Source organism: Drosophila biarmipes, chromosome 3R, assembly GCF_025231255.1.
Source record: "Drosophila biarmipes strain raj3 chromosome 3R, RU_DBia_V1.1, whole genome shotgun sequence".
In the NCBI taxonomy this organism is placed as follows: domain Eukaryota; kingdom Metazoa; phylum Arthropoda; class Insecta; order Diptera; family Drosophilidae; genus Drosophila; species Drosophila biarmipes.
In genome coordinates, this window is record NC_066616.1 from 18,329,685 (window position 1) to 18,356,155 (window position 26,471).

Below are 26,471 nucleotides of genomic sequence, written 5' to 3' on the forward strand. Positions count from 1 at the left end.
GTTGCTAAACATAAAAAATGAAAATTCATTAACAGCAACTCATTCCTTTTGAATCCCAAATCCCTTTGCTTTTAATTCCCTTGTTTGCTTGCCACTTCCCAATTTTTTTTTTCTTTGTTACTTCCAGCGGAACCTTAATCAAAACCGAAGTGGCCCAACACTTTCTATGGCTGCTGTCCTCCAAAATCGAAAGTTTGCCAATTCATTCCGCCACCAGCCACCACCCACCACCACCCGCTTTTTCCTTCGCCACATTGTCGTCCCTTCGTGGCCCTGTTTCAGTTAACTTCAAGGAACTTCTCTTCTACTTCAGCTTCCTCAATATTTTTCAATTTAAATGGTGGAGCCGGAGGAAAAAAGGGGCAGCCAGGATGGCAGAAGGAAATGATGCTCTTCACACTAGTTAGCAAGGGGTTGGGGGTTCCAGGTCCTGGCTGCCAAAAAAATAGTTGGGAAAAAGAAAGGGAAAGGGAAGCGAGGAAACTTAAACACTTCTTGCATTTTTCCTATGGCACGACAACTATTTATTGCCCTGCCCGGAAGCCCAGACGAAGCTGTCGAGGATTCCCTGTTGTTGCCCCTGCTTACTTTTGTAGGGCCAGCAACAAAGTTGCTTGATATGACCAGGAACCTACACAAGGAAAAACACAATTTTTAATCTAATAAATTAACCAAAATTATCAGAGGTAAAACTATTTTCTCTTTCCGCTTCCAATAATGTAGGAAAATTGGAAGTTCAAAAAGGATATTTTATATATTTGGATTCTTGAAACAAGGCTCTTTTCTTCGAGTGTACTAGAATGATATCTGGAGTTGACTACCATGATGATGACGTTGAATATTGGTGTTGCTGGCCAATGGTGATGATGAAAAATGCACATGTGTTGCTAACGGCCCGATTATTTTTATTGTTTATTTACTTTGATTCGGCCCTCTTTGCTCTTTGTGTGTGCCATTCGGCTGTTGGGCCATCATGTTCATGTTTTTATTTGCCACGACCGGACCTGTGGCCATGTCCTTATTCGGGTTGTTTGGGTTTGGTTTGCGCATTTGTGCGTAACGAATAAATTTAGCAAAATAAATAAGGACAATAATCCCTTTGAATGCATTGCAATTGAGCTTTTTACAGCCATTGACTGTAACCCCATCGCCCACTAAAATATATAGAGCGCAAGCACGCACACGCACACACATGAGTGTGCACACTCACACAGAGACACAGACACGGACACTCGTACGTGGCACTTAGCTCAACATTGTTGGATGGCTTAGAAAGCTTTTGCCTCTTGGGCAGGATTCCATGCCGTTTTTCGGCGTCCGGCTAAAACCATTTCGATTCCGGCTTGATTTGCATTTCAATTCCAAATCAAATTTTTCAATTGCCAGCTGGACACACACACAGACGCCTGTCCATGTGTGTGTGTGTGTGTGTGTGTGTGCTAAGTGGCCGCACACACACACCAGTTTAATTCAATTTTGGTTTGGAAGGGCGCCCAAATTCATAGCATACTTTGCAGCGCTGCTTGACCCACTCGACGGGGATGCGAATCTTGAGAGCTCCTCCACTCCCCATGTAATTGACAAAAGCTGCGCTCCACACGGCGCTCCTTGGTCCTGAAATTTGAAATCAATTTATTTTATATTGAGTTAGCTGCCCCCCAGTTCCACCCGGAATAGCATTAACCTTTGGCAGTTACATTGTGTAACATCGAAATCGATATGGTTTGCTTTGGTAGGGAGCCGAGCCGGGCTTCGGTGGCCAGCCAATTGCAGTGTCAGCTTAAAACCCAGCCAGCGAACGAACAATGAACCTCCTCCAGCCTCTGTGCACACATGCTCTTATTTGTTAAATTAAAAGCTTCTCCACCGCCTTGCAATTGTTATTGTTGTTGCCCCGACAGCGACGTCATCATCATCATCGGCAGAGTCATCATCGTCGTCTTCATTTGCTATTATTGGCTGCGGAGCGCACAAGACTTTCAATTAGTTTTATTAGGGTGTTCCAAACATTCCATTGACTCTCGAAATTAAGGGGGTGGGCTGGGGCGGTGTGGTGCTATGGGATATAGTATCCAAGTATCCATTGTTGTTTTCAACCCGACGCTGCTTCTGTTTGATATTGGCCTTTTGACTTTTATGCTTTTTTTTTTTGGGGGCGGGTGTGGGCGCAATTTTCGCTTTTTGCGGTTTTTCGTCGGGCTTTTTCAATGGCACGTTTTGTTTTTTGAGTTTTATTTGGGGGGCTCCTCTTATTATTGTTTTCGTTGTTAGGCGCATGATTGCGCAATATTTTGTGTATAAATATGTGCGGAAGATTGGCTTTTGTGCGTGTGAAAATGATGTTTAATCAGCAATTTAGGCCGCATTATGAATCAGCAAATATTTGGTAATTTGAACACAAAAACACAGGTTTAAAATGAGTTTTATTTTAATATGATATTTTTGTACTAAATTAAAACTTTTAATTATTAAGCTTTCCTCTTTATAATCCTTAAGTAATAGTTCTAAACTTGTTCGAAAACTTCCGCCCAGTGCCACCATATAGGTCAACTTTTGGATACTTTTATAGCTTTTGTTTTGCATTTTTTATGAGAAACTTGTTAAAAAGTTCTCAGGCTCGTTTCATTTCATTTCTCCAAAGAACATTACAGTTTCTCTGTCGTCCCCTCCGTCTATTCATCGGGTGCTATAATTTCCACTTTATGACTTTTGTATTGCCAAACGCCCTTCTCCTGCCGGCTGTGGCATGTGGGGCAGAGTTGAAGGCAACAAATGTTTGTGACACGACAGGTCCATGGGTCAAACGCCTTTCCCCGCTTCTGTTGTTTTTTATTTGTTTCGAGGGGTTTTCTTTTTAAACGTACTTTTTTTTGTCACTGCTACTTGAGCTAGAAAAAAAGTTTTGTGCGAAAAAGTTTCGGTTGCCCGATTCTTGCGAGGTACTTGGATCTCAACTCGGTTGCCTTGGCTGCGGGTCGAGCACGCCTGGTTGAACTTGGAAGCCAAGTCAGCGAGCCCGGCTGATTATTGAAAATGTGGCGACACCGCCGACGGTCCAGTGTGCACATAATTCATGGGGGGAAGGGTGAAAAAAATGTCTATACGAAGCCCTGCGAAAAGTTTGGCCCAACTTTATTTTTCACTTTTCTTCTCATTCTGTGTCGTTGCAGTTGAAAAGTGAACGCCGAGCTAAACAAGTTGCAATGTGAAGAGCCCTGAAAGGACAAGTGCGAACCAAGGAACAGGACTTGTCAACGACTAGCTGCAGCACAAGCAGGAGCAGGAGCAGCTGCCACAGCAGCGATTGACAGGACGAAAAACAAAGCCCAACTGGCTGAGAGGACTTCCTGCTCGAGTGGCACGGCCAGCAAAAGTTTAACGTTGTTTTTCCGTTCCATGGCCCCCGGAAAACTGCAGCAACGGGGCGCAATGTGCTGGCCAACTACCGCAGTCGGAGAATAGAAAGAATAGAAAATCACTCGAAAAAGCCTTGGCCAAAAACAGAAAAGAAAAGCGTGAAAATAGAGAGGGGGAAAAACGGAGCAACCACTGTGCGGTGCAGCATATGTGTGCTTTTGCTGTGCTTTTTCTGTGATGCCACAAGGACACAAGGACACTTCAAGTGACAGCAACATACGCGAGTTTTTCGTTCGTGGAGAGCCCACCATTTCCATCTAAGACGCAGCAGTATGCGCAAGCACAAAGCGCCGCCCAGCGGCAGTCCAAGGACAATGCGCCAGGACATTTCCCAATCGGAGCAGTCGGCGGGAAACGAGGAGTCCCCAGCAAGAGCAGCAGGAGCAACAGCAGCAGCAGCAGTGGAAACCCCCCAACAGAGCCTGCTCCTGGGCCACAATCCCGCGGATGGATCCGCATCAGCTGCCGCCGCTAGTCGCCTGGCCCCGCCCCCCTGTCAGCCTCCCATCAGCAGCAGTGTCGCCACCAAGGAGCGACCTCGTCCCACAGTCCGGTTCATCTCCCTGCTGCATGTGGCCAGCTACGTGCTCTGCCTGTGCGCCTTCAGCTTCGCGCTGTATGGCAATGTGCGGCAGACGCGGCTGGAGCAGCGGATGCAGCGCCTCCAGCAGCTAGATGCCCGGATCGTGGAGTTGGAGCTGCGACTGGAGCAGCAGCAGCTGCTCCACTGGCCTGCCGACCAGACGCAGATCCTGTCCAGCAATCCCAGTGGCGGAGAGAGTGCCACTGGCAGTGGCAGCAACAACGGCTCCAGTCAGCACTTGGCGCTGCACGTGCGGCGGGAACTGCACCGCCTGCGACGGGATGTCTCCCATCTGCAGCTCACAAGGCGCCAGCAACGCCGCCAGGCGGCAGAGGCGGCGGCAGCAGCAGCGGCCAGCGGAGAAGGGGGATCCGGCGTTGGACAGTGCCAGTGTCAAGCAGGTGAGCTACAAAATATATGGTATTTATTAGACATTGATAAAAAACAAAAACAAAATAGTTAAGCTTTGAGGTTTTTAAAACTTGTAAAATTCCTTCTACTAAGAAACAAATGTTAAGAAGTTTTACACCTTTGGAATATTTTTCATTTTGAAAAAAACTCTAATGTAATTAAAATTCTTTTTTTTATTTTTGATGGTGTGCCATAAATTCGACTATTATTGAAAAGTCATAAAAGTCAAATATGTTGGCTTTAAGCCAGACGAAAACCCAATTAAAATGCAAAATATTTGCTCAATAAACATAATTAATCCCAGTAATCGATTGGCCAATATCTTGCAGCTGCTAACGATTCTGGCTACTTTATAATTAATCTGTCAAACCATTACTGAGATTCCATGTCAATCTTAATTACGAGTGTCAACTCCGCCTTTGAAATTTTCTGTTTGGTTAACCGAAGACTAATACCTTTAAGCGATTATGGAAACCGGAAATGTTTTTCCTCTCTAATAAAGGGGCCTTCCGACATGTAAACACATACGCGTGTACCTTTTCCCTGATATTGGGATATCTTGTCACTCTTTGACAGCCACAATGTTGGCCATGAACATGAGCCGCCTACATTTGCGGTCAGCGCGCAATTGGTCAGAAATGTCAGGCACACACACACTGGCGGCCGCACCCACACACCCATAAGTCAACAAGTCGTTGGGGCCCGTCTGTGTGAGCCCATTGTGTGTTCGTGTGGGCCACGAAATTTAATTATTTGGGTACGGGCCAAATTTATGGTAGTTTAGAGATTTCATTAATTGGAAAAGTGTTTTCCCCACCGCCCTTAACGCGCACACACACACATACATCCCTGGCAGCGGCTTTTCCTTGAGCTTTTCCCATTTTTCCTGTCTACGCTTTTTTTGCCCGTCTCTGGTGACATTGCCGAAACTTTGATTACTCGGGGATTAGCCGAGCACTCGCCGGCACACACACAGCGCACACAGCGCACACAGCACACACTTGCATAAATAAGCACTTGGCAAGTGCCAGTTTGCCTTGTGGTTTGCATAAATTTCGCTTAAAATACTTTTTGAAAACTTTTGCGACACTCGCGCAGAAGCTGCAGAAGCTCTCTTTTGGGAGATGGAGCTGGAGCTGGAGCTGCCTCCTTGATTCCCCTCCTAGCCAACCCACAGTCTGGTCGTATTAACGCAATTTGTCTTGACATTCGCACAATTAACTCAGCCGCTAAGCTGCCGGACAAACTTTTGTGGCTAATCCCGCTGATTCTGTTGCTGATTCTGATTCAGAGCGCCATGCATCGAGCATATGACGCATACGCAGCGTGGGCCGAGGGGTCGATGGCGAGGCCAAGAGGCCAGTAAACGCTCGACGCAATTATTTAACAACTTTGCCAATTCCAGCGAAGGAAGCTGCAGACGAGATAGGACACAAAGTTTTATAATCGATGCGCTGGCAGGTCGAAAGTTTCGTGCGCCTGGCAACGGTCGAAGTTTCTTTTCAAAGTCACTGCATATAAATAAATTTCTCCGCCACTCAAAATATGGGGGAGCCGGGCGACAGGAGTTCGGCCCTCAAAGGATCCTCGATAAGCGCGTGCCAGGACACACAGCCTTTGGAGCAACTTTAAGCCCCGCAATAATAAATCAAAGGAGCTGCGGGGGCGCCACAAGGACTTCACTTGTCACTTGCTTATCTGAGGCATAGACGATGCGGCAAAGTCATCATCGGTTAAGCCAAGTTTAGGGAAATCCCTGCATATATGCAGGCTGCTCCCTTCTTTTTTGGCCGTATCTGCAGTGCCTGCGAAGTTCACGTCAAGGACATTGCAGTTGCTGGCAAAAGAGACTGCCGCATGCCGATTAAGTCGATTAGTTTTGGGTTTTATCGACGTTTTCCCCCTCAGTTTTGCTGGGAAATTGATAAAATTAGTGCGACAGCAGTTGCCAGTGGAGTGCCATCTCATCGCAGGAAGCATTAAAAGCAATCCCACATTTTGGCAAGCGAGACGGAACCGAACAGTGGAACGGTGCTCTTTTCAGCAGCTTTCACAGTGCTTCAGGAGCCTCAAGGACTGAAGTGCATATTAATCCAGGAAATAGTGTGCTGTTCAGCTTTAATTATGCATATTTAAAACCGATATGGTGCTGAGCGAAAGCAGATTAAATAAACTTTTTCATAATGCATATCCTTTTGCCGACCGCAATCTAGCATTTGTTTATATTTGAAATTTTTAAAATGCCTTATATAAACTAAATAACAGTTTTTTTTACACTTTTACCAAGTGTGACAACCTTATATGAAGTAGTTTAAAATTCATGGTATCTACGTGTTTATTTAAATATTTGTTTAAAGCCTGAAAAGAAAGTTTATCAACATGAATTTAAATTTTCCCCATGAAAATAACTTCTCACTCTAAGGAGCTAATTCAATTGATTAACTAGATAGCATTAGAATAATTTAAATGCAACTCCCAGAGGTGGGTGATTTCCCAGTGGAATCTGCAGCTTAAAGTTGCCATGCTGCTTTGCACATTTCATTTTTTATGAGCATTCTAAATTTGAGCATTCAAAATTTACGAGGGTCCCATGGTGCAACCACAAACACACAGGGACATGGCTGGCTGGGCTTGTCAAACTGCAAATGACATTTGGCCACTTCTCATCCACTCGCATCCCTGGCCAGGCATCCCATCCCAGTTCATCTGAAAGCTGCCGTTGCATCCGCTGCGAAGGGGACGAGTATCGGGCTGCAGGTCCCCGAGTCCCGTATTCCCGGTCCAGAGATCCGGAGATCCGGAGCCCGGGGTTAAGGGTTGAAGCTTAGGTAACGATACACGGGTCCGGTTCAGTCTGCTGCCTCTCCATCGTTGTCCAGCTGAAAACCCTCAATTTATCATAGCCGAGCGCAAAATCCACTTTAGCAGCTGCCCCGGCGACATCGTTGGCTGCGTGTGACATTTTGCAAAGCCAAAATATGTAGAACATGCCACAGAGACACATCCAGATAGTCGAGGACCCCGACTCGTCCTCTGGAGCACACGTAGCCACTCACTCGCTCACTCACTCGGTCGGTCGGTCGGTGAAAGAGCAGCAGTTAGGAAAATGGCATATGAACTATGGAAATTCCCAATTAGGTTTTAATGCGTACAAGTGCTTTTTATTCACTGCAATTTCTCACAGGCCACCGCCCCCACAACTGCCACAAAGCGATGGTGTGCCCTGGGATGGGCCAGGATAAGGATGGGCTTCTTCTGCTCCCGGAATTCAGCTCACGATTCCAGATTTCGGGGCAGCAACATCCCGTGTGTGTCTGTTGCGTTTATTTGCCAGTCATAAATTTCAATCACGTTGCCGGCTATAACACCGAGTGTATCCACTCCATATATCAGCTATGCCCTCCTGATTCTCGGCCTTTCCCTGCATATGCTGCTTGGCAGCGGCAGCACCTGCCAACCCCTCATCGCCTTTAGTATTTCCTTTTTTGGCTGTCAGTGCACAGAGAAAAAAGGATATTAAGTCATAAATCATGATTTTTAGAGTAACACAAAAAATGTCACTTTGAAAATATGAAATGCTAGATAAAGTCTAGGGGGAGACTGGCTAGAATCTATCTGAATGTTAAAGGTATTAAATTGTTTCTTAAAACTTTTTATATATAAAAGATACAAAAATAGTCACATATACATATACCTTAAATACTTTCATTTTTTCGGCACTTTTACTATTACTGATAAAGTACTTAATATTAAAATAATAGCTTACTTAAAAAGAAAAGCTAGATAAGGTATAGAAAAACCTATCTTAAGTACTATTATTCTTAGAAAAAAGACCATTTTCTTATTATATTGCCTATAATTAACAACTTATTTTGTACACCTTGCTATAAAAAAGGTATTTTCCACCCAAGATGGGCGAACTTGATACGAAGACGAGGTTTTTCCTGTGCACATGTGCCTGTGGTTGTTTGGGGCGTGTCGAGGCGGCCGGGTGACAAACCCACCCATTGCCTGGGCCTTCGAGCGTGCCCACAGAGGCTTGTGCGGTTTTCGGACCACCGAGTCCCTGAACCACACACCTCGATTGGGCTTCGTCCAGTATCGATTCCACCGGCCCATCAATTGATTTCCTTCGTTTTCGTTTTCAATTTGCCAGGGACATTTTTGTTTGTGCCCCTTGGTCGGTCGTTAGTCGGGTTTGGGTTTGGGGTTGGGTTCTGTGAGCTGGTGTGCTTGCGTTTGGCTGGACTGACTCGGCTGGTAATTTGTGACTTTGCGTGACTTTTGGCTTACCTGAGCCAGGACCACCACGCCTTGATTGCCATTTAAATGCTGCGCTAATAGGCCAATAAACCATTTCGCTGCACAAAAGATATGAGAAACCAGCGCCAGCAACAACAGCTACATTTATTAATTAGTGAGAAAAAATTAATGCGCAACTGTCATCATTACTCCTGTCCCATCCACGGGCTCCTTCGGTGGACCTTGGTGGCGGATATGGCCATAAAAATATCCGTCTACCCACCCACACAGCGCACACGACAATGTTCGCCAGCGGATGCCACATTTGTTGACAAATTTATTTGTCGTGTGCCACGCTGACACGCCCCTGCCCCCAGCCGCTGCCCCTGCCCCAGCACTTTTGTTTTATTTGTGGTCCCATTTCGAGTTCCAGCCATCTCATCGATGTGCGTTGCCCGGCATTCCTTGGTGGGGAGCCGCAGAAAAATGCTATTAAAAATATCACAAGAGCCCAGGCGAACAAACTAAAAGAGAAATAAAATAAGGCAAAGTAAATTCATTGGCAAAACCGCACAGAAAGCCGGGGAAGAGGAGCGAAAAAAGCGTAGAGAACTGGAATGTATTACCCGGGAAAAAAGGAATTTCATAAATTTCATCTGATTGCGCTGCAGATTTACGAGGATGTGTGAGTCTGACTTTTATTTTTGGCACGTAATGCCATTTTTTTCCTCCGCAACGAGAGAGATCATTTTAATGAGCCAAAAATGTAATTTGTCTGACTGGAATCTTTTAAGCCTGTTAGCTGGCTGAGTTCATTTAAATTCAAGAGCGCTCGAAAGTTATATTTTTATGGCGAACGCGACTGGAAATCATGCCATTGGCGGCCGTGTCCAGTGGGATGTAAAAGAGTGCGGAAATCGAAGTTAAATTAAATTATGGACAGCCAATCGATCTGTGGATGAGAGTTGAGGGTTGGTTTTTACGGAATTCGGTGGAACATATTTCACCTTTGTATTCCACCAGCCGAATTGAGTAGTTCAAATCCATTAGAGTGAACCAGTTATTTAAATTTTTCAGATACATTAACCTTTGCAAAGCCCTTTCAATTGATAACAAGATGAATTTAGAGCTCAATAAACAAAGCTCTTAGGAAGTTCTCGGAGACTGACATAATTTATCACACCACAAGATGCCTTTCCATTTTGGATCATCCCCATAAACCCAAGTTTTATGGCTTTTTAATTCACTCTGAGCATTCGCCCCACATCTGTCAGTGGAAATTATGCATTTGAAAGCGGAATTAATTTATTTGTGACTTTTTCTTCGCTTGTTTTCAAATTGGTGATAACTTAATTAGGGAGGCGATAAATTCATTTATGAAATGGGAATGTGAGAACGGTTAAAAATTAGTGTAATTTACCAAATAACTCAGAGAGAGCACACACATTCGTTGCCATTTTTTCATTAGCCAGCCACTTAGCTTGAATTTCCCCACTAATTGTCAATATGCACACTGTAATTTCCCATTGGCAGGGCACTCTTGGCAAAGCAAATTAGTCTTCGAGTAAAGCTGCCACTGACATTAATTTGTCGCTTTTTTTCCGTTGCCAAAAAATAACTTGCTAATTAGCTAACAAAACTTGGGAAAAAGAGCGATTCGAAGGGGGGAGGTGCCTCCTGGGACATATCATCAATCAAGTGGAATCCCAGCGCCGTCCAAGCTGACAGTCCATGTCCTTGCCGTCTATGTGTCTTCCTGCCCTGTGATTTTGGCTGTGTGATGGAGTTCAATCAACCGCATCCCAAATGCTGAGGGTTCAGGTACTCATGGCGATACAGAGATACAGATAGATATGTGCTGCCGAAATATAGGTTGTATTTGTACGCCTCTGCAGCTGCCACTCGGGATGGGAGCTGCTGCATTGGTTTCAGCCCGATTCGATTTCCCGTTCAGTTTGGCTTCATTTGGTTTATTAGCCACATATGCTTGGCTTTTCCTTACTGAAAAGCCATGCCTGGAAAACCCAATTGAGGGCTGCTGCGTAAATATTTCAACGGCAATCTGAAATTTATTCGACTTTTGGCTCGCCAACACAGTATCGTTGGAGCACTTCGTAGCGATTTCAGCGCAGACAGATTTCATTTTTATACATTTACGTGATTTTCAACGGCAATTCAGCGAGTACGGCGACAACGATGACGACGCACATGCTCCAATTTCAGCCCGAAACTCACGTACTCCATTCGCCGCGGCTCTGGCTGCCCGGGGGATTGGGACTCGGAGATGGGGAGCTGGGTGACTGGGAGACTGGGGAGCTGTGGCTGCTTTATGATTTATTGCCTTGACACTGCCTGCGTGGTGCTGCCTCTGTGTCCACAGCCTCAACAGCTCCACAGCCTGCACAGCCTCCACCGTTTATTTAAGCCATCTCTTTGTTTGTCCGCCGGACTATCCGCAATACAAACAGAAATGCTGGTCAAAGGGGCTCCAGGCCAGGCCAGCCCAGACCAGACCAGGGAACTATTCGTCGGCCAGGATTTGTTGGGACATTCCACAGCACGACATGTCCTCACAGTCCTCACATTTAGCGATAAATACAAGTTTTATGATGGATAATAAATGGCTTCATTCGCGTTGACAAATAGTCTGCCTTCATTTGTTTTTCCCACTGCCATTGTGTCTCCGCCGGCCCTGTCTTTGTTTACGTTTTTCCGCTTTTCCTTGGCGTTGTTGATGAAGCTCCACCGGAACATCGGTGTGGAAAATGGGGGGCGGACCGCCGATAAAGATGATATATGATGGTTTTCGGGGCTGGCAATCTTCAACACTCCTCAACTTAGCATGGCCTTCAAGTGGGTGGATTATGTTTTCAGTTCGGGATTAGCAATTACGCTTATAAATAGAATTTCCCTCCATTTATCATGCATTTCTTTCGGTTTTGTTCTGCCGAAATGGTCTGAATATCCGCTGGCAATAATTTTAAGCGCAAATGTTTATTGCATCATTTCGAAATTTGAATATGCCAGCTAGATAATGATAGGCACACCCTGAAATTTGGTATATGTGTGCTTGGTCCCTGTGGATTTTATAGCTAAATAATTCTGTTGCCTTTTATGCGGCGTTCATTAACATTTTCCCAGACAGCCCGAAACCGAGTTATTCATATTCAATTTTCGACTATTTATGCAAATGAGCCGAGCTGTATGCGCCGTATGCATAAAAGCCGAAAATGTCATCATTCTCTGTTTTTTATGCCCGTTGAAGCGCAAAATATCACTCATACGCCCCATGGCGAAGCCCAAGTACGGCTCATTAGGCCGCAAGAGATTTCTCGTTTATCTCCGCCGCCGCTGTCGTTCGGTCTGGATTTTTTTTGATATTTTTTAACGATTCAATCAGATGAGAAATGAAAAGGAAAATCAAAACCCCCATCAATGTCAGGGGTCGCTGGGGCAAGTCTCGGCCCCATTTGGAGTGTTTTACAATCTGGTAACACAATCTGCTTGTAATGATTTCCCTCCGAAATCAATCTTGACCGGGAATCGGTCATCCATATCCATTTCAGCCGTTTTCTCTGGGCTTCCTTACTTTTTTCTGGACACTGGCCTTTCTGTCTTGGCTTAGAAATTAATTGCTTAGACCGATTTGACGGCGTCGCAGACATTCTTACAAATCACAATCGATCATTGTCGAAAGGCCAACGTATCAACAAAAAGAAAACCCACATACAATGTATAAATCGTTGGAGAAGAGAAACCCACTTGGTTTTGGGTTTCCCTCGGCTGCTGGTTCATGGTCGATTGCTTGTTGGTTATAATTAAATTTTCCTCTGTTCTTGATTTTTTACATCTTTTCCCGGAAAATTCAATAAAACTTCAGTGCTAAGCATCGATTCCCCCGGCGATTTCAAGTCAATAACCATTTCAATGCTACTGTGCGTGATGGCTGGGGCATGAGTAATTGGCCAGTGGGAATGGAAGGGATGGGGATGGGGATGGGACTCTCGGACCCTGGGACTGTGGAACAGGGTGACAGCCGCAAGGAACTGCACTGCCCTGCGAAGTGGACAGCAGGGCGAACTGGTTTCTTGCAGTTGATGTTGATAAATTATGGTCTATAAATAGTGAGCGCTCGAGGGTTTCTTCGTCTTTTTTGCATATCTTATGTGTGTGCTGGGAACATAACTCCCGAGGTGTCCGGGTCTTTATCACAAATTTTCATGGTTGCCTTGGCTCCAATTGAAATTCGATCCGGGCAATCTCGGACAGATAAGAATCCTCCGTTGGGATCTAATTTCTGAAGTGAAAGCCGAGAAATAAAACTATGCTGCTCGGGGGAAGGAGAAACGATTCGTTGGGAAACTCAATTATCTGGTGCCTCTTGTGCCTGAGTGAACCGCATCAAAGCGAGCGCGGTGACAACCCTTTCCGGATTTTCTAATGGAGTGGCAAGAATTACCTTTCGCAGGGGGTTTCCTTTGTCATCGCTTCCCGGGGCCGAAGGATTCGTGCCAAAACTCAATCAAAAGTGTCGACGTTTGTCACCATTTCCCCCGTCTATTTTTTGTTAGCACCGCGCCCTTTTCGACGGTGCAATTAAGTCGAGCTTGGTTCTGTGGGTTTTTCCTTTTTGACTGTCTGGTTTGGCCTGGGCGCGCCTTGTCTGGTCGCTCGCATTTGCATTTTGGCCCAAAACGCGTTTCTGCCAGGCAAGCAACGTGGTTAGACCACCGCATCCGCAGTCGCATCCGCGGCCTCCGCCGCACAATTGGAGCGCTTCCAAAGCGTTCCTAAATCTAATCAAAGTGCCCCCGACTCTGGGCTGTCGTCGCCGCAACCAGGCTGTTGTCGTTGTCGTTTGTCGCCTGTTTACCAATCACCGGCGCCTTTCTTTCGCACTCAGCCCGCATCGCCTGCCCACTCGTTTGGGCTCTTTTCCAGAGTCTCACATCGCACCTCCCTGGGGGAGTGTGTGGCGGGGCAAGTCGGCCGATCGGCCGCCATTTCGCCATTCAAATTACCAACGGCAACGACAGCGGCAGAAACAACTGCAGTCTGCAACTGCAACACGTTTTTCAAGTGCATGGCAGACAACACCTTTTGACACGCTCGTTGCTGCCGCCTGTCTCTGGTTCCACTGTCATCCGTGTCTGCGGTGACCACTGTACGGCGATACTCTTCATCGGAAAAGGAGTTAGTCTTGTTGGATCGACTAAAGTCCAAGTATCTCTTTGTAATTATCCTACGAAAAAATCCCTATTATTAAAATAAATATTACCCTACAGTAATTATTAAAATAGTAAACACAATGTTGTATAGTTATATGGCCTATTAATCTATTAATCTATTAATCTTCTAAAAATGCTTAATCTTAATAAACTTATATAGTACTGCCATAGAAATCTGCCCTGGGATAGATAAAAACTTGATGATAAAATAAATCTGATTAAGGTATCTCGATATGATTGGACTTTTTCTGCAATTACATAAATCTTTTTAAAAATATATTTTTTTCAAAAAATTTTTTGAAAAGCAATACACTTTCGTTTCGTTCAATATACATAGTACACTGTACTCTTACTCTTTAAGGGTATTTAAGGTCTCGATTTGCAGAAAATCCCGCCTATCGTTTTGTTTTCATTGGATTTGCCTAGCTAACACTGCGACTGGGTTTCTGCTTGGGTTTCGGCCTGGTTTGGTGACTCTCTGGCAGAACGACTCTGCCTTTGCTGGGGCTTTTGTGGTTTCCCGTCCGCCTGTCTGGGCCTTTTGTCACACTCATCTTCGTCGGCCGTTGTCACGTCAGTTTCATTGGAATTGCATTTTTTGGGCGACGCTACGCTCGAACGCAGTACGCATGCGCAACGCTTTCGGGGGAAGGAGGTTTGGTTCGGTTGGGTAGAAGTGCAGTGGAATCCCTTGTCCCCGCTCCTGCCACAAGCTCCGAAATGAAGACCAGTTTGTCAACCAGTCGCCCAGGCAGCTTACAAATTTAATCAGCTTTAAGCAGCGGGTCTTGGCACTCGGGGCTTGTACAGCGAAAAATGCAAATTATATTCAAATCCGCTTCCACCGAATTCCCTTTAAAATCAATGACCATATTTAGAGCCTAGCTAAGAAATTTAAAGAGAAAAAACAGTGAGAAAAAACCTCTTAAGAAGGAAATCTAAGAAAAATTTAATGAAGAAATATATCATAATCTATCTGTCTATCTATCATCTATCATCATGTAAATAAAGAGTTTGTTAGGTAATTCTATACTTTTAAAGATTTGTAAAAATAAAAATAAATGCAAGCAAATGGTTTTCTTCGGTATTCAAAATTTACATCCACTTTTTTTCCTGAAATTTTACAATTCAAATTCTTTTCTGAGTGTGAAATTTTATACGCCCGACTTGGCGGAGACTTGGAGACGTTGTTGGCAGCGGACCATTCATAACTACGCATCGCTTTCGGATTCCAGTTATTCCCTCATTTCGTATGCAAGGCGGGCGCTGCATTCTGGAGCATCTTGGAGCACCTTGGAGCTGCACAGTGGTAGGGGTGCCGGCACAGTGGGCCTCATTTGAATGTGCTCGAGTCAATGGGATGGTGATGACTTGGCCGCTCGTTCACTTAACACCTCTGCCTTAGTGCACTCATGCATGGCGCTCTCATATTTATTTATTTTTGGTCTTTTTACCTCGCGGGCTTTGTGTGCAGCGTTTTAGCATCTCTCAAGAGCTGAGCACACTTTGTTGGCCATAAACAGGGCAGCTTTTACATAGTAAAACACATTAAGCATAAGTAAATGCATTTGGTGTAAGTAAAATGTTTATGCAAACAGTAAGAAAAGAAAAGGGGTTGTTCTCTGTGTCCCACTGTGCGGAGAACAGGGAGTCCGAACCCACTGTACCAACAACGCCAAAGAGTTGTCAATTAAAGTCAACACCAGAACAGAGCTGCAACAACGACGATTATGGAGCCATAACAACGACGACAACGATTGCCGCCTTATCAAGAAAACAGAACTGACGCATCTCGCGGGGAAAACCAGGGGGAAAACCGGGGGAAAACAAGAAGGAAAAAATGACAAGCCAAGCGGGAACCTGAAAACAAACACAGAATCACATTTATTATGTTCAACAGACCCCCGATGGCGTCAATGCGGCAACACCTTCAACCCGAGCGAAGATACAGATACGGAGATACAAAGATACGTTTTTATGGCGCTACGAAATGCAGCTTAAAGTTGTCACTACAAATTGGTCGGGGCTGCTAGCGGAGGTTCCAGGTGCCGGGTTCTATTCTCATTAACATACTATATTAAGTGCTATAAATCTTAAAGGTTTGTCCCGAAAAATCTCGAATTTTTCTCTTAGAAAACGTTTTGTTTCCCGGCTGTTCACTGATCTCCCGCCAGCAGCCCGACACATTTAACACTTTATATAATTTATTGTAATTTTTCACACTCCTCCATTGAGTCTTTGGCCTTTTTGTGGCAGGGCGTTGTTAACAAAACGTTTCCAACATAAGCCTCGCACCTTTTTCAGGCTTAAGTCTTAGCAGTTAAGACTCTGCGATGCGGCTCAGTAACAACAGCTTTGGCTGGGAGTTGCAACTGCATCTGCATCTGCATCTCCATTGCTGCTTTGCAGCCATCAAACCCACTCAAAATTCAGATAATTTGTATTTGGCCGGGGGCAAACGGGTTGCTCAAGCTGCCAGGCTGCCGCTAAGCCCTGGGATTGAGCAAACTTAGAGTTTATGCGTGGGTCGATCGTGATTAGCAGATAAATCAGGAGTGCTGGTGTAGAACCAATATATCTTGATTCAATTTGCCAGTGTGTTGAACCTATAACACTGTTATTGGGGAGCCAGAAGAACAAAGAAAAGTTCTTAATTAACTTGAGTCTTTGATAAGAAAAGAAACTCTTTGCTGTCGTTATATGATAATCTTGAATAAAATTTATTATTACTTACATATTCCAGCTAACTTTGTATTTTACAGTGACTTTAATCCAATAACAATCTATGAGTTATTAATGGTAAATAATTGAGTCTTTCAGTTTGCTTGGCAGTATGACAAATCTTACGGCGAGGGAGCCAGGGAAGTATTTATTAAACCTGCAATTTAAAGACCCGCAGCACGGTCTACTTATTTCAATTCCACATCCAACTTAATCCAGTTTGAAAAGGAGTTAAGTTAATCGATCTGCTGAGAGTTGGGCAACTGACCGGAAAGTATTTGCCTGGCTGCAACCCTCATCACATGACTAATCCCACGTGTAAACACGTTTTCGCACTGGCAACTGCACGGCCCTGCTCCTAATTGCCGCTTGTTTCCCAGTAACAAGCTCCTCATGGCCTCATGGCCTCCACTACTCCTCGGCTCGGTTATTAGAACCTTGTTCGATCTCTATCGGAATCGGTTTGGTGCGGCATTAACTCTGTTTGCCTTTCCTGCTAAGCCGGCTCTCCATATTTCCCTCAGTCGTCCTAACCCTCCGGCTTACCTGTCCCATCCCGTCCTGGCCTTTTCGCCAGTCTTTGTCGATGCTCTTTACATGTCAGCGGCTCTAAGCTGTGAGCAGACGACAACGACCGCCCTGCATCCCCAGTCCTCCTCTGCACTGTTTGCACTTGGAGAAAAATGGGAAATACATTTAGTTCTTGGAACCCAAACCCCAATTAACACAGGAAACAAATGTCAACGAAATAATATATAAATGTGGTTTATTTTAGAGAACCTGACTTACCAACTCAAAAAAACTTATAATCTTCTTCAGTTATTGTAATACTTATTATAAAAAAAATTCTAAGGATAACATATTTTATTATTCTATAACCAAGGGACCTGGTCCTTGTTTTTTCTTTACCCTGTTACCTGTAGGTAATCTTCAGTAATCTGCTGCATTTCGTAGGACTTGCCTCTCAGTTCCTCAGTACTATCTAGATTTCGAGTGTGGTTCTTCTGTGCCTGTCGCTGGTAGCGCCTCATAGCTCCTTTCCGGCCAGCCCACCGTATTTATCGTGGCCTCGCCTTTCGCCTTTGTCTGCGATTTGTGCTCCCCCATCGCCTCCTGGTGTCTGTCCTCGGTTCCTTGGCTCCTCTGCTGTGGAACCGAGTCGAAATACCGCCGCCTTTGTGAAACTCGTTTGCATATTGTCATAATTTCTGCCCAGGCACAAACACTCGCCTGTACTCATCCGTTTAGGCGGCTCAGCTCAGCTCCGGGTTCAGTCATTGCCTTTTATTTTGTTGCCATTTGCGGGCTGTGCTGCATGTTTTATTGTTATTTTGATTGCATTTATTGTATTATTAAGCTGCATTGTTATGGGCCCTAAGCCGGGCTGCTGCCTAGCAGCAAACATTTGCCATTTGTGACCTCCGCAATCTCAGCGCTCCTCCCTTTAAATCCCTCCAGATCCCGTTCTCATACCCATTCCCAACTCCCAGGCCACGTTCACATGTGTCAGTTTGGGTTTCTCGAATTCCGCATGTCTGGCTGCAGGGTGTAATCCACAAACGTAGCAAATATCGATTCGTTATAGTACCAACTCAGTGAATATTTTGTCAATCAAATTGTCAATCTTGGAGTGGAGGGGCGCGGGAAGTAGGCGGATTACACTTCTTGGGAGAATATCCATATTCTTGCTGTTCAAACATAATGAAAGTTGTCCTTTTTTAAGAAACAATTTCAAGGCTATCAAATTTGGCAATATAAAATGGATAAAGATGCCTTGTAAAGCCGATTTTATTGCATGTGTGCCAGCTTAGGGCTAACACCAAGACTTTCTTAATATGAATATAATATTTTATATATTTCTCTTCTAATAAAAAAAACCCTAGATGATGGCATGAAATTTAATAATTGCTACTTCAATATTTTAAACACAATTTCAAGCCTAATTAGCCGATAGCTTTATGTTCATAGGATTTAAAGGGGATTTAGTTCATGGTTTATTAGTCATGATAATTTATTATACACATATTGCATTAGGAGTATTAATTTAATTAATACCATAAAATGTATAAATATTTTGGAAGTAGCACGCTTTAAATTTGAGATATTACTCGGAATTAGCCGTGGCTAATAGCGTGAAATTGCGTAATGACTGCACTCATTGTTGCAGCAGATTTTCCAGTTTGCTACTCCGAACCATTTTCCCCTCGATCCCCCGATGCCTCATTGTTATCAAGCTTTTTGTTTGACTAACGGCCTCGGGTGTTTTGTTGTCATTTGAAGGAGAGTTTCGCCTGTGGACCCTCCATTAGTGCGATCGGTCGACTGCTGCATGTTGCATGCCGCATGCTGCAGAGTGTCTTGTGGCAGTGGGAATTGCCTCAGCTCGAGTGTGACGGAACCCAAGGTGTCGGCTTACCAAGAAAACAGAAGCCGGAGTGCAGGAAGGCAGCACTTCGGCCGCCGGGGGCTGTCATAAAAACCCGTTGAGCGTAATTAGGCGTGTTGTGCGCCGCGTTGTCGGCGGCTCCTTCAATGAGTCATGCGCTCAAGCGAGCCAATATATCAATCCGCACGCACTGACGGCCCATTAGACATGCTAGGCGAATGCACACACGAGATGTGCGGGTGTGCGCGGAGGCATATGCGAATGCATGCGGTTTCCATCTGCTGAATGCAAATGCCAGCCAGAGTTGCCGATGCTAATTAATGGCGGCTCCATCGACAGGAGCGGCCGAAACTCTCAGGCCTCTCGCCACTGATTAGCGATCCCTAATTAGAGCAGGGTTCACGGCAAAGCGAACTTCTTTCCGACTGCTAACACGCCCTTGTGGCACCTTTGAACTTGTAACCTCCTCAGGTGCGGGGGCACTGGAAAAAAATGTATCAAAAAATTGTTCTTATTTGTATGTTTATAGGTATATATAAGAAATACTAAGTACTCCATTCATAGAAGCTGATAGAAATCGTAAAAAAAATATTTACAAGCCAAATTAGGTTTCATTATTTATTTAGGTTGTAAAAAATGTTATCAATTGGCTGTGATTTCTGTATCACAAATATAATTGATTTGATTAAACTCATATCATGTGAAACACCACAAGAAAAATATAAAAAACCCTTTTTTGAGTGTGTTGTTTGGGGGTGTGGCAGCGTTTCTCTGTTCTGTTTGCTTTGGCAACTTTTGCCACCGAAAAACTTTTTGCCACCAATTAACGGAAAAAAATTTCGCCGCCATCAAGGTGAAACTATATTTCAATATTGTTTGTTTGCTGGGGGCTGGCTGGTTGGGATGGTTGGTGGTTTGATTGGGAAATGTCTGAATAATTGAAGTGGAAGAGCACGAATGAGTGGCAACGATTGCGATTCGATCCATTCACGAAAGGGCTGAAGTATTGTTTTAAAGCAGGCCCCACTTAAACTTTTCCCGACTAGCTGGCAAATTAAGTTAATAACTATAATAGAGCAATTACCTGGCGGATAAGGGCGCCCTGCGGCAGCAGAACCCAGAAAACCGCACAAAATCACACACAAAAAGTTGACAAAAAAGTTGGGCCAACAAAATTTGTAAACTGTTGTAAATTATTTTTTTGCCTTTTTTGGTCAAACAAAAAGCAGATAAATATTTGAGATACTTTTTGCTCCCCTTTTTCGGTAACCACAGGGCCTGGGAAATTCGGAAAACTAGGTAAATATAAGCCAACGGTAAGCAAAAGTTCACTTCTGGAGGGCGGAAAAAAGAAATCGTTGTCCTTATTGATTTGCTCTCTGCAATTTGTTTGCACATAGTTATTGTTGTTATTGCACGTGTAACCCAGAAATGAAGACAGTCAACAGCAATAGCAACAATCACAAGACACTGTCATAAATAACGAAATTGTAAGTCGCAACCGGGCAGAAAAAAATGGGAGGGAAACCGAATTGAAAAAGGGCAACATTCGCCGGAAAACCCCACGAAAATCAACTTGCTGCCCCATTGTTGTGGGGTCCATTGTTGTTGTTTATTGTTGCCGCTGTCACTGTTGTTGTAGCTGCTCTTTTTTCGGGCCATGTCCATTGTTGTTGCTGCTGTAGTTAAACAACAAACTGCTGCGCCTGCAGGTTTTATTTGGGCAAGAAAGCGAAAGAGGAGAAATAACTTTTAGCCGGCCGAAAAGCAGCACAGAAAATTGGACAGACAGACAGTCAGACAGTCATTTTGGGCTGGGAGACAGAAAGACCTAGGATAAACAACACCGACGGTATAACACGAGTTGTGGAAAATGCTACAAAAGTGGCATGCCTTACAGTTTGGAGAAAAACAGAAAAACAGCCCCGAGGTCCCTTTTCGCATTGGCCTCTTTAATTAATTGCCAAAAAGCGAGTCGAGCGGGACAAAAAACGCAGAACACTTGTGGGGCCCAGCAACCAAAGGCCCAGGCCGTTCGACCGGAAGGAAGTCAGTAAGATTTTCGAGCACAAAAGGCCCAAAGGACCGGGCACCCATACAGGGACACCCAGGACACCCACTCTCACCCACACAACGAAAGCTGTTGCCATTTTGTAGCACACTTTTGTGCGCGCCTCTGTTTATGCGACTTGTAAACTTGGTCTTCTCGGCCAGCCCCACTGTTTTGTTGTTATTTTCTCACTTCCCTGCTGATTGCCGGCAACATATTTCGCAAATTGCTGTCAAAGTGTTAAGGAAGTTGACTCCGGTCGGGGCCAAAAGGGTGCGCTATGAACTAGAGAACTCCAGAGCTCCAGCCCAGTATGGCAGGGCATGGTACATTTCGCCTTCTCTAATTGCAGGCAGTTCGGCAGGATGAATTGCTAATGGTTTTATGTTCCTCTTTTTTCCCTGTGTCCGTGCACAGGCAAACAATAATAATAACTATAATCATGAGCCGACTGTGGCTTTTTATAGGCCAGTCTTACACTGTTTCCGATGGCAGTGGGCTCACAAAAGAAACCATCAAGATGTATGGATAGGCTACTGCGGCATAATGATGATGAATGCTGATGAAGATGGAATATGTGAAGTGCTCTCCTCAGGGCGAGTGTGAAAGTATTCAATTAGCATTCGGTATTCGGTATGCCATTACCATTACCATTACCATATTCCCACTTCACTTGGGCACCTTTTTTCTGCTCCAAGCAATCCCTCAACTTGGATCCACCTGAAGTAGCTTCAATTAGTGGCAAATGCAAGATATTTTTCAATTAGTCGGCGTGGCAAGGGTAAAGTTACTTAGACAACGGTTGGGAATTACCAGGAAACTAGGGAGTTGAGAAACTGGGAACTGCAGAGACAGCGCATTGGGTTTCTGCGTGCAATTAACAGCATCACGTGACCTGCAACCCAAGGCGAGCACTCAGTGGCATGAAAAATGAAGGCGAAGCAGTCGCTGCAGGCGCCTTAGCATCTGCCCCATCCTCATCCTGATTCCCCCAATCTTCGCCAGCCTTCAGTGCACCAAAGACCACAGCCTCCCGAGCAGCCTCAGCTCAATCACGACCCGAATTGACTTTTGGGCTGCTGTGCATCATTAATTCACTTCAACCGAAATTTCGGAAATTCGAATTGAAATTGACTTAGGGTTTCCAGGGGGTTTCGGGGATCGGAGGGCGTGCCGTTTGCGCCAAAAACCGAATGAAAATAATAAAAACGTAATTAACGCCCAGGCCATAGACAAAGTGTAAGTGGGGCAGGGTCGCATTGGTGCTTTCCTGTCCGTGTTTCCTTCCCTCATCTCCGGGATTTGCGGGACCATTTGGCTCATTTCTTATACAATTAAGTGGCCACTGCCTATGGCCAAGGGGTGCAGACTCCGACTCCGGAAACCCTGAGATGTCTGCCCTCTTCAACTTTGTCTATGCTCGTCATGAATCTCATTGCGGGGCGGTTTCTGTGGGCGTGGTCGTTTCGTTTCATAGCCTCTGCTGTTTTTGTTATTGCTTATCTGATTATGCGGATGGCTGGGTCTGCGGACTCCGGACCCCGGACTCGGGATTACGATTACGGTCTGCGGACTACCAAATGCCTCCTCCGACTGAGTCCCGAGTGACACGTCAATGACAGCTCCGTGGAGAGCTCAAAAGTTTAATTACCAGTCGCAGTAATCAGTGTGTTTGGATAAATAAGTAGGTTTATGCACAATGGTTGGGCCATAAGCAAGTGTTCGGGCAGAGATGGATGATACACGTACTCTTTCAAATGAATATTTTAATGTTTAATATTAGAAGATTAAACCACAAGCTCATAGAGGTACCCCACTTCCAAATCGGGATCCAATTACTGGAAACCATGAAAATAGGGATAAATCTAACATAAAAATGGGTTAAAATTTGGAACCTCAGAAAATGGAAAAAATTGAATGTGTAATAATCAAGAATTCGACTACGAACTCAAAAAGGTATCCCACATAAAAATCGGGATAAAATTACTTAAGTTACGGCATCTAGAAGTGCCTTTTCGGGGTCTGATACTAAAATCGATGAAGATAAGAAAAAACCGAACATGAAAGTGGGTTAAAATTTTGACCATCGTAAAATACAAAAAATGACATATAGAATATTAGAGAATTCGATCACGAATTCAAAAAGGTATCCCACATCAAAATCGGGATACAATTACTTAAGTTATGGCATCTAGAAGTGCCTTTTTAGGGTCGGATACTAAAATCGATGAAAATAAGAAAAAACCGAACATGAAAATGGGTTAAAATTTTGACCATCGTAAAATAGAAAAAATTACATATAGAATATTAGAGGATTCGATCACGAATTCAAAAAGGTATCCCACATTAAAATCGGGATAAAATTACTTAAGTTATGGCATCTAGAAGTGCCTTTTTAGGGTCGGATACTAAAATCGATGAAAACAAGAAAAAACCGAACAATAGAAAAAATTACATATAGAATATTAGAGAATTCGTTCACAAATTCAAAAAGGTATCCCACATCAAAATCGGGATAAAATTACTCAAGTTATGGAATCTGGAAGTTCCTTTTTGGGGTCTGATACCAAAATCAATAGAAAATAATAAAAGTGACGTTTTCGGATCCTATCTTGAAAACCACGGATAAACCGAACATGATGGGTTATTATTATAGTTTGTAAATATTGTTAAAGTTAGTTTATGATAATCCAAATCCACATCTAATCAAATGTTTTTTGTTTTTTATTGCAGGTATGTTGATTGGTCTCCATAATGACTTCTAAGACACTCCCCTTAAAATGAGTAAGTTTTAATTGAAACAAGAGTTTCCTTGGGCTTACATTTAACGGCCTCCTCTTATTGACATAACAAATATCCACTTCATAGAGTATTCAACCCCACCGGCAAAAACACAACCCAATTCCTGCTATTTTTGTTTGGTTTTTGGCCAACTTGCCTCCATGTGGGGCGGTTGTATTGGCTTTCCGTTCCCAGCGGGTTATATTGGATAGAAATAACGAAACAACACAAAAAGTTGATGAACAACAAGGCAATGAACTATGTAAAACTTTTAGCCGCAGTAAACGGCTACACCGGAATGGGCGGAATCAGCGGCCCACAGCCCAATTTTTCGCTCAGTGCAGGACGGGTTGGCAGGGAGGAACGGAGAAAGGATCCTCGCTGCCCTCGGGGGAACTGGGCCAAAGAAAGGCAACGATGGGAGCTGAGATAGCATTCGGCTAATAGAGCAGCCAACAGAATTTTGGGGCCAGAGGGAACATCCAAAGGGATTACAACAAAGTGGCAACTGCTGGGCTCTAGATAAGCTCCGTTGCATTGACCACTTGGCTGGTCCGAATGGATTGGGGCTACTTGGCGTCCACTTAAGATATACAAAGCTGAAAAAGATACAAAAGTGGGCCGAGATAAAGGAGAAGAGGGCCACAATCAGCTCGAGACGCTGGCAGGCAAAAAGGCGAGAAACACGAATATCGACAGATGGATGGGGGAAAACAAAAATTGATTAATGGATGCAAGCGATTGAAAAACGACAAACACACGAACAGCAGAATGCTGGCTACATAGTTGTTGGTAGGTAGGTGGGTTAGTGGGGTGGGAGCCAAAAGAGGGGGTTGGGTGAACCGATCTGTGGCAGGGAACATCAAAGTTGAGGTGCATGCCACGCGCATGTGGCCTGTGGAGGTGCTGACCCCAAAACATATAGTACCAGCCAAAAAATAACATCAATCTGGTTGCCAATCAATCGAATAGGCCTTGCAATGAGCCTTAGACAATCGTGGTAAGAAAAATAGGTATGCCAATAAAATTTCTAATCTCAGGCAATATGGAGCTCCCTCTAAAATTCAGCATTTAAAATACCAACCAAGGTTCTCAATTGATAATTGTTGGCATTATTTCAATAATTGATTCTGGGATAGTATCATACCTTTTAAGAAGGGGTAAGACTTGGAATGTTAATTTCGTTTCGGAATAAACTGTTCAAAGCTAGCCCTAAATATTTTAGAAGGTTGTCAAACCTTTTACAAAATATGAGTTAAGTAAATGATCTAAAATCTTTAGAGTCTGAGCATTGCTGTGCGTGCACATAAACCGACTTGCGGTTGCTTTTTATTGCATACTAAAAATGATGCACAATGGCATTGGATTGAATGCCCTGGCGTCGGCTGCAGTCCATCCATCCATCCGGCCGTCCATCCATCCCTCCACTTGTCCACCCATCCATCTCGTCTGCTGACCCGACTGCAATTGTTTTGTTTGCTTTCATGTCTGCCCCGCAAAAAACACACCCATCTTGCGTGAAGGAATTGTAGCGCAAGAATAACACAAGCCAGCGACGACGTCGGCAAATGTTTGTGGATTTTATTGTGGCGGAATGGGGGATTTCGGGAAGGAGCATGATTCAGTAAGTCGGATGCTGAGGCTGTGCAGCCAAGACCAGAAAAAAAGTAAAACCCCGAGAACAAGACCTAGACGAAGGCCAAGCGTCGACGATGACGTTGATGAATTTCTATTTACTTTGTTTAATTTCTGCTTTTATTTGCCATTCGACGGGCCACTCGGCGGCCAGCATCGAATGTGGATGCGGATGAAGAGGTCTGCCTGCAATTAACGTAAAGTGCTTCACAGTACTTCGATGACGTGGGCGTTAGCTGGGTGGAATTTGGGAGGGGTATCAGTGATGCCAAATCAATCTGTAAAAAGAAAAATCGGTTGAGTAAGAAAATCAAACATTTCGGAAGCAGCAATGATGCCAAACCAATTTGAAAGGAACATCAGTGATGCCAAATAGATTATTAAAAGGAACCAAAATCTATTCATTACAATAAATACATTGATGAATAAGATTTTTAAACATTCCTTTTAAGTATTATTTAATCAATTATTTAATTTTGTGTCTTTTCCCACATAACCCCTACATAAAATCTCTATTTCCTTTATGTAAAAACTGCACAGCAAATGAGATCTTAAATAACTTGAACGAGAAAAAATACAAGTAATTTCAATATTGATTAAAATGTTTTTCTGAAATTGAATATAAAACTTTTATGTTTGGCAAAAAATAGCCAAGCTATCAGCTCTTTGGTCATTTGTAAGCTGCAATTACCGTTCGCCTGTTGCCCATTTAATTGATTTTGACGCCGGTCGTCCAATAACATTGATGGGTTTCGCTCCACCCTGCTTATAGCACCCCCACTGGCCGTTTCATTCTCTTTTACGACTGCAATTAGTGCAGTGCACTGAGCGGGTGCATTTTCTTTATATGTGCTAAGTACACATTTTCAACTGCTTCTCGGTTTCTCCTTGGGAGATTGACCTCCAGGGTCAGTGGGAAATCTTAAATCCCGGGCAACTCTCATTTTTCTTTGGCTTCCTCGGTTTCCTTTACTCTTCGTACTTCCTTCCTGGTTACTTTGTTTGTCCGGTGATTAA

General features: G+C 44.1%; 1 protein-coding gene across 19 annotated transcripts in view; it reads left to right on the forward strand.

The window, feature by feature from the left end:
- Positions 1-26,471, forward strand: part of LOC108023087 (collagen alpha chain CG42342) — a 70,111-nt gene that overhangs the window by 6,837 nt on the left and 36,803 nt on the right. For all 19 annotated transcript variants that reach the window (XM_017092345.3, XM_017092393.3, XM_017092409.3 and 16 more), the window contains exon 2: positions 3,171-4,401. In XM_017092345.3, the coding sequence (XP_016947834.1) occupies positions 3,690-4,401 (712 nt within the window). In that variant the 5' untranslated portion in view covers positions 3,171-3,689. The remainder of the gene's footprint in view (positions 1-3,170; positions 4,402-26,471) is intronic.